The 13,060-nt window shown below is 46.5% G+C and overlaps 1 protein-coding gene across 1 annotated transcript in view; it reads right to left on the reverse strand.

Moving 5' to 3' along the window:
* MNAT1 (MNAT1 component of CDK activating kinase) overlaps nt 1-13,060 on the reverse strand; it is a 183,873-nt gene continuing 170,813 nt past the window's right edge. The window contains exon 8 of the mRNA XM_026654211.1: nt 1-474. Within this exon, the coding sequence (XP_026509996.1) occupies nt 354-474 (121 nt within the window). The 3' untranslated portion in view covers nt 1-353. The remainder of the gene's footprint in view (nt 475-13,060) is intronic.

Raw genomic sequence — 13,060 nt, forward strand, 5'->3', positions numbered from 1 at the left:
TTTTATTTTAAAAAATTTACAAGTCTCTTTTTTAAACCTCAAACATCCATAGCTGAATTATTCACATCTTCCATTAGATGTGGCTTATTGCTTCAGCCCCTCTCAGCAAAGTGCCACATGACTAAAGAGTTCCCCTTCCGCAAAAATGTATCCACCACTTTACAAAGCTCTTGTGCAGACTTAAAAAAAAAACACTTTAGTAAAGCCAGCTGTGCTTAAGTATTTTATATATATATGAAAAAGGTGACAGCAGGTTAACGATAGTGCAGATGGCAGCAGTTTCACTGGAGGTTTGCTTGACTTGCTCCTTGCTCCAGTCCAGTGCCCACTGCTCCCAGGCCGGTGTATGCAGACTAGCTGGGATGCCAGAAAAGCCCACTGAAAGCATCCTGTAGGGCTCGGTGACAAGCCAGGGAGGAAGTGTAGCCCCCAGCAAGATCCTGTGGAGAGGTGGCTCGGACATGGTTTAGATATCTAAAACAAAGAGAAACATCGTTTTAGGCCAAAACCCATCATCATATATACTGTGGGAACCCCAAGAAGTTTTTTTTAAAAGTTCCCACTACTGAAAACTTTTCCAACTAGAAACTATAGTGATCAAATATATTTAGCCTCTCCCATAATTGTTCAATAAGCAAAGTATCCTGAATGATTTCTAACATACTTAAAGCACAGATTATTAAAGAGTCAGACCACATAAATATATGCCTGTATTTTGTATAGTCTCATAAAAACTAGCTTTCTAAAAGTTTTACTGATTAAATAATACAAGATAATGTGCAATATGGCTTGTAAAGTTCAGAAAACAAGGGTTCAAAGACCTCGGACACATTTCAGAGGCCGTGCACCTGATGTGCTGGAAGAAACTGCCCATGTGTGTAGAACAGTGGTTCCCAACCTTTTCTCTGCCACAGCACACCTTGATATACCTTTCATTATTTTGAGGCACACCACATTGTCTCCAAATGAACTCATGAATATTCAGGAGCCAATCCCAAACAAGGCTCCCAAATATATTGGGTAGGAGCATTTTGGCCCCTGCAGCAGAATTTCTCACCCCTACATCTGCCCATCTCAAGCCCAGCAATGAATTCTGTCCTCCAACCTCCAAATCAATCCTGTGCCCCAGTCTCCAAACCAGTTCTGCCCCATAGCCACCATCAGTTGCGTCCTCAGCCCCCACCTCACCCCAATTCTGCCCCCCACCCGTACCAGTTCTACTCCTCCCAACTCCCTCACCTCACACCTATCCCCAAGTTCCATTCCCCACCCCCCCATCTCACCTCTGCTTCTCCTGGGGTTCTTCTCCCCTCCCAACCCTGGGGGGCTGTAGCAGAGTCCCTGCTCCCCTTCCAAGCTAGGGAGGGGTGGCTCCAGGAGGCTCTTCCACACACACCCCCGCCAGCTGGTGGCTGCAGGTGGGGGGGGGGGGGGGGGGGGAGAGGGAGATTGAGCTCTGATTGGTTGCTCCGTCCCCTGGAGGAGGCAGGGTAGTGAGGCACACAGACAATCCCCCTTCCTTTCTCCTCCCCTGCTCCTACTCCACAGGACTCAAATTTGCTATCTTAACCTCACTTTAGGAAACGGAATGTGATGCAAATATTATGCATGCAAGGGGCCTGGAGAGCAAACGTACAAACTGCAATCCACCTCCGACACTAATTAAAATACAAGGGAAGGTTTTTTGGTTCTCATGTAGTTTTTCAAAAAAATCAGCAGCACACCTGTTCAGGCCTGCTGGCACACCAGTTGGGAGAAACAGGTGTATAATACAGGCCAGCATGTGTGGAAATGCTCACAAATTTCAGGTTTTCTGGGCGCAGTGGGTATCTATGCATTTTTCCCCCCAGTTGCTTTCATTACTGCTCTTGAAAATCTAGCTAAATTCAAGCACTTAGTCAAGAACATGAAAGATATCAGACTCTATAGAAGTCTATGGAACCACCTGAGTCTAAAGTCCCCTAGTAACTCACAGGACAAGCACGGAGGGACAATGGCAATACAAGCTCCCCTACATTGCTCTGAAGGGGTCTTTGAGAAGTTCTATGTCCAGTTAGTGCTAGACTGCCAGCAGAATGGCAGTGGTGCTGGTGGGTTTGGGGACACCAATATTTCGCATTCTGCTCCCAGAATGTACATCTGGAGCAGTTACACTGGTGCAAGGTGATTGCAAAACCAGACCCATTAGTGAACGAATCCTCACAGCACCTCTGTGAATTAAGTATATTCCCCATTTTACAGATAGGGAAATTGCATCAGACACAGGTGTCCCCAGAATCCTTATTAGCAAGTGGATAGAAACCAGCAACTCATTTCACACAGGGCTGGAAATATCCAGACCAAATTTGAACCAGTGACCTGAAGCTGGAAGAGGCTACGCTCATTGTGTGTCCTTGAGCTCTCTGCTCTCCCCAAGCCCTTTTTTGGGAGCCCAACACTGAGGTTATTTTGCCCGCTAAGAACTACCAGTAAAGTGGCAGTGTTGTATGAAGAAGAATGGGGCTAAATGGGGCTTGAATGTTTCATTTTGTGCCATAAACTCATAATCCCTGCCCTCTGCATAATAAAGATGTAGGGCCAGATCCTCACCTGGTGTAAATTACTTTGGTGCAGCGATACCCATTTATACCAGCTGAGGAGCTGGTACATAGAATCCAATTAAGCACATAAAATCCCCAGGGTTACAGTTTAACATCACCAGCAGAGTGGCTGCCTCAACCTTTAAAAGCCAGATACAGTACCATAACTGAGAATTGGTTTTCACAGTTGTAATGAAAGCCACTAAGCTTAAACTAGCTGTTTTGATTCATCACATCTTGGTACATGTTGCTCCCGGGAAGGTTGAGTCATTCCACCTCTGGTTTGGCAATTCAAGCATAAACTTGCAATGCGCACACAGCCTTTTTATGTGTTATCCTGAGAAACCCAAAACAGCTGCACTTCTGGCAGGAAAATAGAGGACCACCAGTAAAATATCCAAAAGAGTTGCATCTTTTAATTTATGACTGCACTGTTTCCATAAAGAGTACATAAAACAGGTCAGCTTTTATAGGCAAAACATAAATGGTCATACCCATTGATGCCATAAATGTGTAAAGAAGTTTATTCAAAAATGATTAATTACAGTTTGAAAACTGTATTTCTCACACCTAATAACTATAATGCACCCACATGAGCGATATTTCTAACTGAGTTATTGTTAGTAAGATGCTAAGTTAACATTAAGTTGGTCTTTTATTGCCAAATCCAGGTATGCTCCAGTGCTTTATATTGACCAGTGCAGAGAAGGCTTCATGGTGCTGAAGACAAGCTCTCAACAACATGGACATTACACAGTACAAAAAAACTCCCCTTCAGCATCAGTGGTAACCTACAAATAGGGGGCAGAAGGGGAGGGGCACGTGTGAAGGTGGCACTGGAAGTTTGTGCCATTTTTAACTTCTTTATGAAGTATGAAAGAAAGCCTAAGAGAGAGTTCCTGGTTTTGTTTTTTAAAGGATATATATATTTTTATATTATATAATTTTTTTTTTTTGCTTACCCTTTAAAACGTTAGGAACAAAGTCTTAGGTTTCCTGATTTTACTGGAGGATATCTGACAGCTTCTCTCGTGAATTAAAAACACCCCCATCGCCCATAATACCAGTGAGTTTTACATAGTCTTAATAAAAATCATCTCTCATTTCAATCAATCAAGTTTTACTTGCAGCGTATTTTTCTCGTGGCAGAAGCTTAATAGTTCTCCAGTCATCCATAGAGTCTTCCAAGAAAAAGACCTGAATTTTTACAGTAAAAAACAAGCAAGGAGGAGTAGTCCCCCCCAAACACACCTTTTATTAAAAAAGTTTTCAGACCTTCCTCAGATGGGGGGGGGGGAGGAGAGTGGGAGGACAATCTGTTGTTTTCCCCTTTCCAGATCACCTTTAAATGGGAGTGTCAGTCTTATAAAGAAGTCTGATTCTACAGAAATTATGGCATCCACAATCAACTAGTATGTGATCTCTGAAGCAGCACAAAAATCATTACTGCTGAAAAGGTTTTAAACCTAATTTTACCATGGCAACTTGCATTAATTTTTGTTTTTCCAATAAAACAAACAGGATACATTGTTGGCTTTCAACTGAGGCATTTATTTTCTTGTTAAGTAATGTTAACTTAATGTTCTTAACCCCTTTAATTACTGTGGTACACCAGAGAATTTTAAAAAGACTCTGCCACACTGAAACCACACAATGAGAAATAAGTGTTTTGCCTACTTTTTCACATTAATCCACATCTGTGTTATTTTAATTCCTTCATGACCATTACCCAAGTTCATCTCTGACCGGGATTCCTGGGGTTTCTGGCAGAGGTCAGTATCTTTTCATGTACACCTTTACAACAGCACCAGGAAGAAGAGCGTGCCAAGTCGATTTCCAAAAGTCAAGGTCAGTTGGGTTTTGGAACCTGTAGGTAATTGCTCTGACTAGTTAGCAAATTCCAGCACACTGTGTCTGTTTTTCATAGGTTTATTTTAAGTATCTGTAAATCTTATATGCAGAAACCAGGAAAAAGAGGTTTGCTTATTCTGCTGCACCGTTTTTCATGTATCTTGTTTTTACTGAGGGCAGACTAAACGCTAAGGTTAAAAAAAACAACATGCACTATTATTTTTGAATAAGGTTAAAGAGCCATGTGTTCTCTAAGCCATGGCTTTATACTCTGCCCATTTGCCGTGTTGCCAGGGCTCTGCTTCACACTCTGCCCAAACAAGTCCCCTTTCCGTAGCTGCTGCAATTGATCTTCCCCCATTAACCTAGCACATCAGTTAAAAACACACAGTGTATTTTGTTCTTTGCGAGTCGTGAGGAATTTTGTTCCTGACCTTTGGTTTCTCATCACAATGTGAAATAATCCTCTTGTTTTCAAGGAAAAGGATGTACTTTACAATTATCCTAGAATCTTCAAGGCCAAGCTGGTCATTTTAGGGGGTGAGCTTCCCCTTATATTTTCCTCCTCCCTTCCGAGGCCTTGTGGCCACTCCCCATCAGGAATGGCTGGACACCACTCTAGCGATGGTCAGCAGTATTTAACCTGTCAATGAAGTACTCCCATTTCTGAAAGACTTTAATTTCCAAGATGGCAGCACCTTGTTCTGACTTAGGCTTTCCGTTAACAGCTTTTCTGGTAGCCCTTTTGCACGGTCATCTTTTATAATTGCATTAATTGCAGTAAAAGGAACATAATCAAATAGTTTAGGCTTAAAATTGGACCTCCTTAAAAGCAATTCTAGTATAGAGTTACAGGTTTGTCCAGATGATTCTTTTTAAATCAGTTTTATGTAGAACAATGTTATCAGAGATCCTGTCCACTTTCCAGTTTCTAGCAAAGTAAGGGCCCAAACATTTCTTTACTCCACCCATTCCCTTGCCCACTGATGACCCCCCACCCTCCAAAAAACCCTCCTCCTAGCTGCTGGACCATCTTTCCTCTCCACTTTAAAACTCTAAGGGAACTGGTCCTCACTGCCAAATGCCCTCTTCAACAATTATATTAAAAATGGTTACTAACCTTTCTGTAACGGTTGTTCTTCGAGATGTGTTGTTCATGTCCATTCCACGTTAGGTACGTACATGCCGCGTGCACAGTCACTGAAGATTTTTCCCTCAGTGGTATCTATTGGGCAGGCTCTAGTGTCCTCTGGTGCCATGCTCTCATGCGCCGGTAAAAGGGGTCCGGCCAGCTCCGCACCCTCACAATTCCTTCCTGCCGGCTAACTCCAACAGAGGGGCAAGAAGATGAGTCGTGGAATGGACATGAGCAACACACCTCGAAGAACAGTTACAGAAAGGCTAGTAACCGATTTTTCTGCTTCGAGTGCTTACTCATGTCCATTCCATGTTAGTCTACTCCCAAGCAGTACCTTAGGAAGTGGGCTCAGAGTTCACGGACATGCGAATTGCAACACTGCTCTACCAAACCCGGCATCACCTCTAGCCTGCTAGGTGATGACATAGTGGGATGAAAAAGAATGCACTGATGACCAGATCACCACTCTGCAAATATCCTGGTTTGGGCCCTGGGCCAGAAATGCCACTAAGGAAGCTTGAGCTCTCTTTGAATGGGCGGTCAAGATGGTAGGAGGTGGGGCACCCACCTGCTCCTAAGATGTGTGAAGACAGAAAGTGATCGAGAATGAAATTCTTTGGGCCAAAACTGGCAGGCCTTTCATCCTGTCTGCTTTTGCCACAATGAGCTGCGTGGACTAACGGTTTGGTCCCTTCTATGTAGAAGGCCAGGGCACACCTAATGAACCGTGTGTGAAGATGCTGCTCCTCCCTATTCTTATGCAGTTTTGGGAAGAATACTGGCAGGAATTACTATGAAACTGCGAAACCATCTTTGGTAGGAATGCAGGGTGGGGGCAAAGTTGTACCTTGTCCTTAACACCATATATAGGGGTTCTGACACCTGGCTGAGGTAAGTCGCTATCAAGATGATGACCTTCCAGGAGAGGTATGAGAAGGCATGATGCCACTACTGCCATGCATTTTGTGAATACTCAAGGGGCTGCTGACAGGCCAAACGGGAGGGCAATGAACTGGTAGTGGGTCTGGTTTATGGTTTGTTGAGAAACCTTCTGTGGCCCCGAAATATGGAGATGTGAAAATACCATCTTTTAAGTTGAGGACGGTGTACCAGTCCCCTGGATCCAGGCAGCGAATAATGGAGGCCAGGGAGACCATGTGGAACTTCAGTTTCTTGAGGTAATTGTTGAGGAAATGCAGGTCTAGTATGGGTCTGAGACCCACTTTGGCCTTCGGGATTAGGAAATAATTGGAGTAAAACACTTTCCCTCTCAAGCTATGAGGTACCTCCTCCACGGCCCCTACCTGGTGGAAGGCTTGTACCTCCTGGCCAAAATCTACTCGTGAGAAGGGTCCCTGAAGAGGGACGGGGAAGGGGGCTGGGAGGGCGGGATGGAAATAAACTGGAGTGTAACTTTCCTCCACCGTACTCAGTACCCAATGGTCTGATGTAATGAGGGACCACACTGGGCTGAAGTGGGAGAGACTGTCTGAAAACAAAAATGGGGCAGGATCCGGTACAAGAACTGGTGTAACACCCTTGAGTACCCATCAAAAGTTCTGCTTGGAGCCTCCCGAGAATCTGTGAGGAACTGGTAGCAAGGCTGAAGTGCATGGGAGCGATTCTCTGCGTTTAACCAGTTTAGCTTCTTAAACAGGTCCTGGCAAAGCAGTGGAGCTGAGAAGCGGACCAGTTGTTGAGGTCTGAAGTGTTTCCTCAAAAGCACCAGGGCACATAGACCCAGGGACTTGAGGGTGTCTCTAGAATCCTTCAGGCTGCAAAGCTTGTTTGTTTGCTCTTCTCTGAACGAATGGATGTGGCCTCCAAAGTGCCATCAAATGGAAGGTCCTGAATGAACTGTTGTACCTCTGTTGCATCTCTTTCCGTCCTTTGCTTTGGGGGTCACTTTTTGCTGTCTGTCCCTCTCAGGTGCTGAGACCACCAGGAATCCTGGAGGGGAACAGGAGTTCAAGTACTCACAGCCTTAGGCGGGAGCAAAGTACTTCTTTTCGGTCCTTTTTGCGGTGGGAGCCAGGGAGGACAGTTTGCCAGAGGTTTTTAAACCAGTCCCATAATGGCCTCATTGAGAGGGAAGGTCACCTTTAACGGGCCCGTGGCGGTCAAGATATCGTCCAGGCTGTGCAAGGATTCTTTGACTACCTCGATTTCCAGCCCAAGGTTTGAGGTCACCCTTTTCAACAGCTCCTGCTGAGCTGCGAAGTCATCGTGGGGGGGGGGGATATGCACGCCCCAGACACTGCATCATCCGGGGAGGAGGAAGAAGAGGCCTGCACCAGCAGGAGGTTCATCTTCTGCTCCTTCTGCACCAACTGGGTCCTGCAGATCTAGGTCCTGAGGTTCGGTACTGGGCTTGGTACCTGAGTCTGGGTCGGGTGCTGGTTGTAGGGACAGGGGTGCTCTTCTTTCTGAAACTACGGAGTATCTGCATCTGGAAGAGGGCCTTTGCATCGGGGGGAAAACCCCACAGTTCCAAAATAGCCATTGCATCTGCATAGGCCAGTGCCCACAAGTACTCAGCAGTGCTCCTGCACCAGATCCTCCAACTAGTAGGGCTGCTTGGGGGGAGAACTGGCAATGGTTCCTCAAGTGGGAATATGACGCCACTTTGAGTCCAATGACAAGCCTTCCACCTGGGACCATGGAAGGGCAGTATCTGTTGGTGCCAAGGAATGATGCTGAGGAGGGAAGACCTGCATTGAGACAAGCAAGAATGGCTTCCCTCTAGGTGGTACCAAATGGGAGCCTGGGGCCACATGCTCCCTTCTGCTCCCCGTTACCAATGCTGCCGACAGCAGTACTGAGAGCACCAGCAGGTCCCTAGCTGCAAAGAACGCCTCCAGGGTAGATGCTACCATGATCCTGCTGGTGCTGCTTTGCCCTTCTAGTGCCAAGGGGTGGTTTGGGACAGGACTCAACCGAGTCTGCATACGAGGCGGAGTCAATGGTGTTACCCTTGCAGCAGGGACAGAGGAATGGCCAGACTCATGTCACACTCCACTGCGCTGCCAGTGCTTGGTTCTCTTCAGAATCGGGGAACATCTGCTCTTGGCCAGCTGCTTCTTATGTTTTTTCTTTGGCACTGGCGAAGGAGAACGGTGCCGAGAGACACTCACAGCGGGAGGAGCACTCTGCACGGACGCTGAGATACTGGGTGCCGAGCCTGACTGGCTTGGCTCTGATGAGGGACAGAGCACCATCTCCATTAGGAAGGACTTCAATCTGACCTCCCAGTTCTTCCTCTTACAGGGTTTGAAACCCAGGGACCAGATATGGTAGCAGTTCCTAATATGAGTCTCTCTCAGGCACTTCAGACAACTGGAGTGTGGGTCACTCACAGGCATAGGCTTGTTGTAGGAGGCACAGAGCTTGAAACCCAGGGACCGAGGCATGCCCCGGCACCGGGAGTGGACGAAACTCCACTAACAGGGCAAGAAGCACCAGCTATCTATATACAACTAATCTACAACAGTCCAAACTGAGAAAAAGTAAGTACTGGGTATGGAGAAACATAGGAAAAGGACTAAACTAAGACCACCGAGTAGGACTTTGCCAAAACAAGAGGAGCTGTTCCAGCGACCGTCGCAGGCAGTAAGAAGGAACTGAGAGGCTGCAGAGCCGGCTGGGCCCCTTATACTGACTGGCATATGAGCGCACGGCCCCAGAGGATACTAGAGCTGGCCCGACGGATACCACCAAGGGAGAAATTTCTGGGGACTGTGCATGCAGCGCGCGCGCACCTAATGTGGAATGGACATGAGCAAGCACTCGAAGAATACTAGGTTTTTGTTAATACTTCAAAAAAAAAAAATTAGGCCCAAACTACTCAAAGTCCCTTTGAAGTAATGGGAAGAGATGATGCAAATACATTTAATTCACACTAGTTTACTACTAGGGTACACTTGCAAAATTAAGTTGTCTGAAACTAATGTTTGAACTCTCATTAGCAGTAAAATTTAACAAATCCTTGAAGTAAAATTGGATGCATAGAAGATTTAAATTGCAAAAGACTGTTTAGAAGCTAGTGCTAATTGATTGATTTTCTTATTCAGACATTTATCTGCATTAGGATAGGGCCTAGAGTCCAGGATCCCATTGGGCACGATAGAAACTATAACACAAGGTGATACAGCCCATACAGGGGGCTCTTTGGAGCCAGCCCATATTTAAGTTAGTTATTAACATCCGAAGAGTGACTGTAGTAGTTTATAGCTTTGAGTTATTGTAATTCAACATTACTAAATAGCCTGAGTCAGCGCTGAGATAAGAAAATAGAAAAATACTTAATGGGTGCTGTGGATTATCTCATGGATCCTTCTCCAAACCCATCCCAGATTAAGAAACTCCCATTTGGTGTGTGCTGTGGATGGATCATCAGTGGCACACATACAGCTGCATTTTTGGCATACAGATGTTCTTTATTTTTAAATCTGCTGGCCAGATGTTTTATGGGAAATGAGGGGAAGATAAGAATAATTCACAAGTTGTTTGACAAGAAGAGATAAAGTAGTTCACCCTGTGAATCAATTTACTGTCCGTCTGACCCCGACATCTAAAATGTAGTGGAGTGGGGCAGACACTCCATCTGGGAAATCTTCCAGATTCAGTGTTTAAATAATAATACAAAAAAGACACTCAAATACTGAATTAGGCTGTATCCAGTCTTCTGTTTGCCCACTAAAGCATGCCTGGCTTTTTTTTTTTTGTTCCATATGTCTCCTGAGCAGATGGAACTCAAGTTCCAACAAGCTTGAAGCACTGGAATGGGTTACCTAGGGAGGTGGTGGAATCTCCTTCCTTAGAGGTTTTTAAGGTCAGGCTTGACAAAGCCCTGGCTGGGATGATTTAGTTGGGGATTGGTCCTGCTTTGAGCAGGGGGTTGGACTAGGTGACCTCCTGAGGTCCCTTCCAACCCTGATATTCTAGGATTCTATGATTCAAGCTGTAACCTTTTGCTTGAGTCGATGGTATGGCAAGCTTCTCTATCTCCATGCAGTTGAGGCAGGATTGGTTTATAAAACGCATCCAATTATAAAAAGTCTCAAAGTGCATCATTATTTTTTATTATAGTAGCACCCTGAAGCCCAGTCAGGATCAAGCCCATTTTTGCTATTCAAACATATTTTGAGAGAGAGTCCTTTCACCAAAGAATTTATAGCCTAGGTTAAGAGAAAATACAACAATTGTGTAACAATTACGTGGGAAGAACGTGTGTGGAGGGAGAGAGGAGGCACAGTGACAGGAATATTTGATTATGTAGACTAGCTATAGGCCTGTTCCAAAGCCCTTTGAAATCAGTCGGAGTCTTTCCATTGACTTTAAAAATGGGCTTTCAATCAGGCTCTTTGGGTACAATTTGTTGGGCAGGGTGATTGTTTGTTTGTTTTTGTTCTTCAAGATATAACTAAATGAGCTATTAATCATGCCGATAATCCCTGCTGGTGATCTGCCTACTCAACTGCAACTATAACTCAACATTTTAAACAGCAGCAACAAGAGACTCACAAACACAACACACTTACACCCTCTTTCCCAATCCCCACCACGCATTTAAATGCCTGAGAAGGGAGAAGGGTCTTGTACCAGGCCTGTAAGCAAGGACCAATGGGAGAAGAGAATTCCAATATTTTACTGGAAATGCCAAGCCATCCTGGGAGACTGTTAGCTCAACAGCCTCCGCTCATTTCAGTTGCTACGGTGGTATGTGGAGGGAGAAGCAACCTCTCAACATAGCCAAGACATAACTTTGGTCTATAAAGACCATTATGGGTTAACTCTGCACTGCACCTAAATGGAACAGGAAGCCAACGAAATGGACAAAACGGGAGCAACCGGCTCTTTGCTGCAAACCCTAGCGAACAGGCCAGCACATGCATGGTGAATGGCATCGGGCGCATTAGCTGAAAGTTTGGAGTGGTCTTGTAGTGGCATAGATAATCATAGCGAGAGGTCCAGAGAGAACCAGCTGTAGATGAGAAAAGTTTGCTTTTGGTCAATAACGCCACCAGAGCCGTCCCTAGGAGGTGCCGGGCCTGGGGCAAATCAGTCCATATGCCCCCCTCCCCCCTTAACATTCTTTATACAGGTGAAATCTGGTTACAGAGAACTTCCAGGGCAGCAGCTGGCTGCAGGTTAAATATTGATAGCACTCAGCTGTATAATTATAATGTTGTTATATTATATTGTAGTTCTTTTTTATAATTATAATGAAGTTCATATAATTAAAAAAAACATCACCGATCACTATCAGTGTCATGCCGCTTACATTCAGAAATCCACCTTCCTGGACTTCCTTGCAGCAAACTCACTTCCCAGGTGCATATGGTCTCACTACCCTCAGTGGATTTGTTTTTAAAATGTAATTGCGCTTTCACAACATAGAGCCCATGTCTCTATATGTGCCCTGGTGCTGGGGAACCCTAGGACCCTCCAGCATGGAGGAGGGGCTCTAAGATCTGTTTTCTCTGGGGGCTGGGAGGAGGAGGGGAGGCAGAAAAGCAGATGGATGGAGGACCCTAGTCCTGGTGGGTGGTGGAGAGAGCAGAGTTGTGGGACCCCAGGTCCTGGTACTGCAGGGAGGGGGACCCCAAGGCTGGAGAGCTGAAAGGCAAGGAGGACCCTGAGGCAGGGGGATGATAAGGGCTGGCCCTGGCCTGGAGGTGACATTGGAGGACCCCACCCAGTGCTGGAAGAGGGGAGGTGTTGGGCACTGGGGGGACACCAGTGCTGGGTGACGGATGATGGAGACTACTGGCTGGCACTCACCTGTGCTAGGGGCGAGGGGGCCCCCTGTGCTGGTGGAGGGTCCCACCAGAAAAGGGAAGGGTCCATCTGAGGCAGAAGGGAAGGGTCAGGGTCAGCCTGCCCTGGCACGAGTGGTTAAGAGGAGCTAGGACCCTGTGGTGGCAGGTGACGCCGAGAGCCGGCAGAGCGGCCTGGGGCCGGGTCGCTCACTGCTGCTGCCACAGAGACTGAGCCTGAACCCGAGCCCGAGCGGTGGCAGGCAAGAAAAAGAAAAACGCCTGGGCCGGTGAGTGTGGGGCACAGGCCCGACCCTTGCTGCCTGCGCCAGACCCCCCGCTAGCCCCTCAGGCCGCCCCCCCCACCTCCGCATCCCCCTGAAGTGTGGGACCCAGGGCAGTTCCCCCGTTCTGCCCTATGGACAGAATGGCTCTGAGCGCCACTTAGTGAAGTAGCAGCTGGGTAGGGATCCAAGAGCAACCTGTAATGCAGTGTCCGACGGTAAACAAGGGAAGCAATTGATCTCAATGCTGCATCTCAGTTTTTCTTACAGAAACCATAATCTTAAGAAGATGACATCGCTATTTCAAACAACAGGCTCCAACCTTGAAAACCCAAGGCTGTCTTTTCACCACATCCTCAGGGGGCCTATGCCAGCTGGACACAGCCGGCTGAGCACAGCATACTCCAGTCACACCCTCCTCCAGCCATACCACAAAGCATACCTCCTCCC

The sequence above is a fragment of the Terrapene carolina genome, unplaced genomic scaffold (genome assembly GCF_002925995.2).
Source record: "Terrapene carolina triunguis isolate 2854851 unplaced genomic scaffold, T_m_triunguis-2.0 Scaffold189, whole genome shotgun sequence".
Taxonomy (NCBI): Eukaryota; Metazoa; Chordata; order Testudines; family Emydidae; genus Terrapene; species Terrapene triunguis.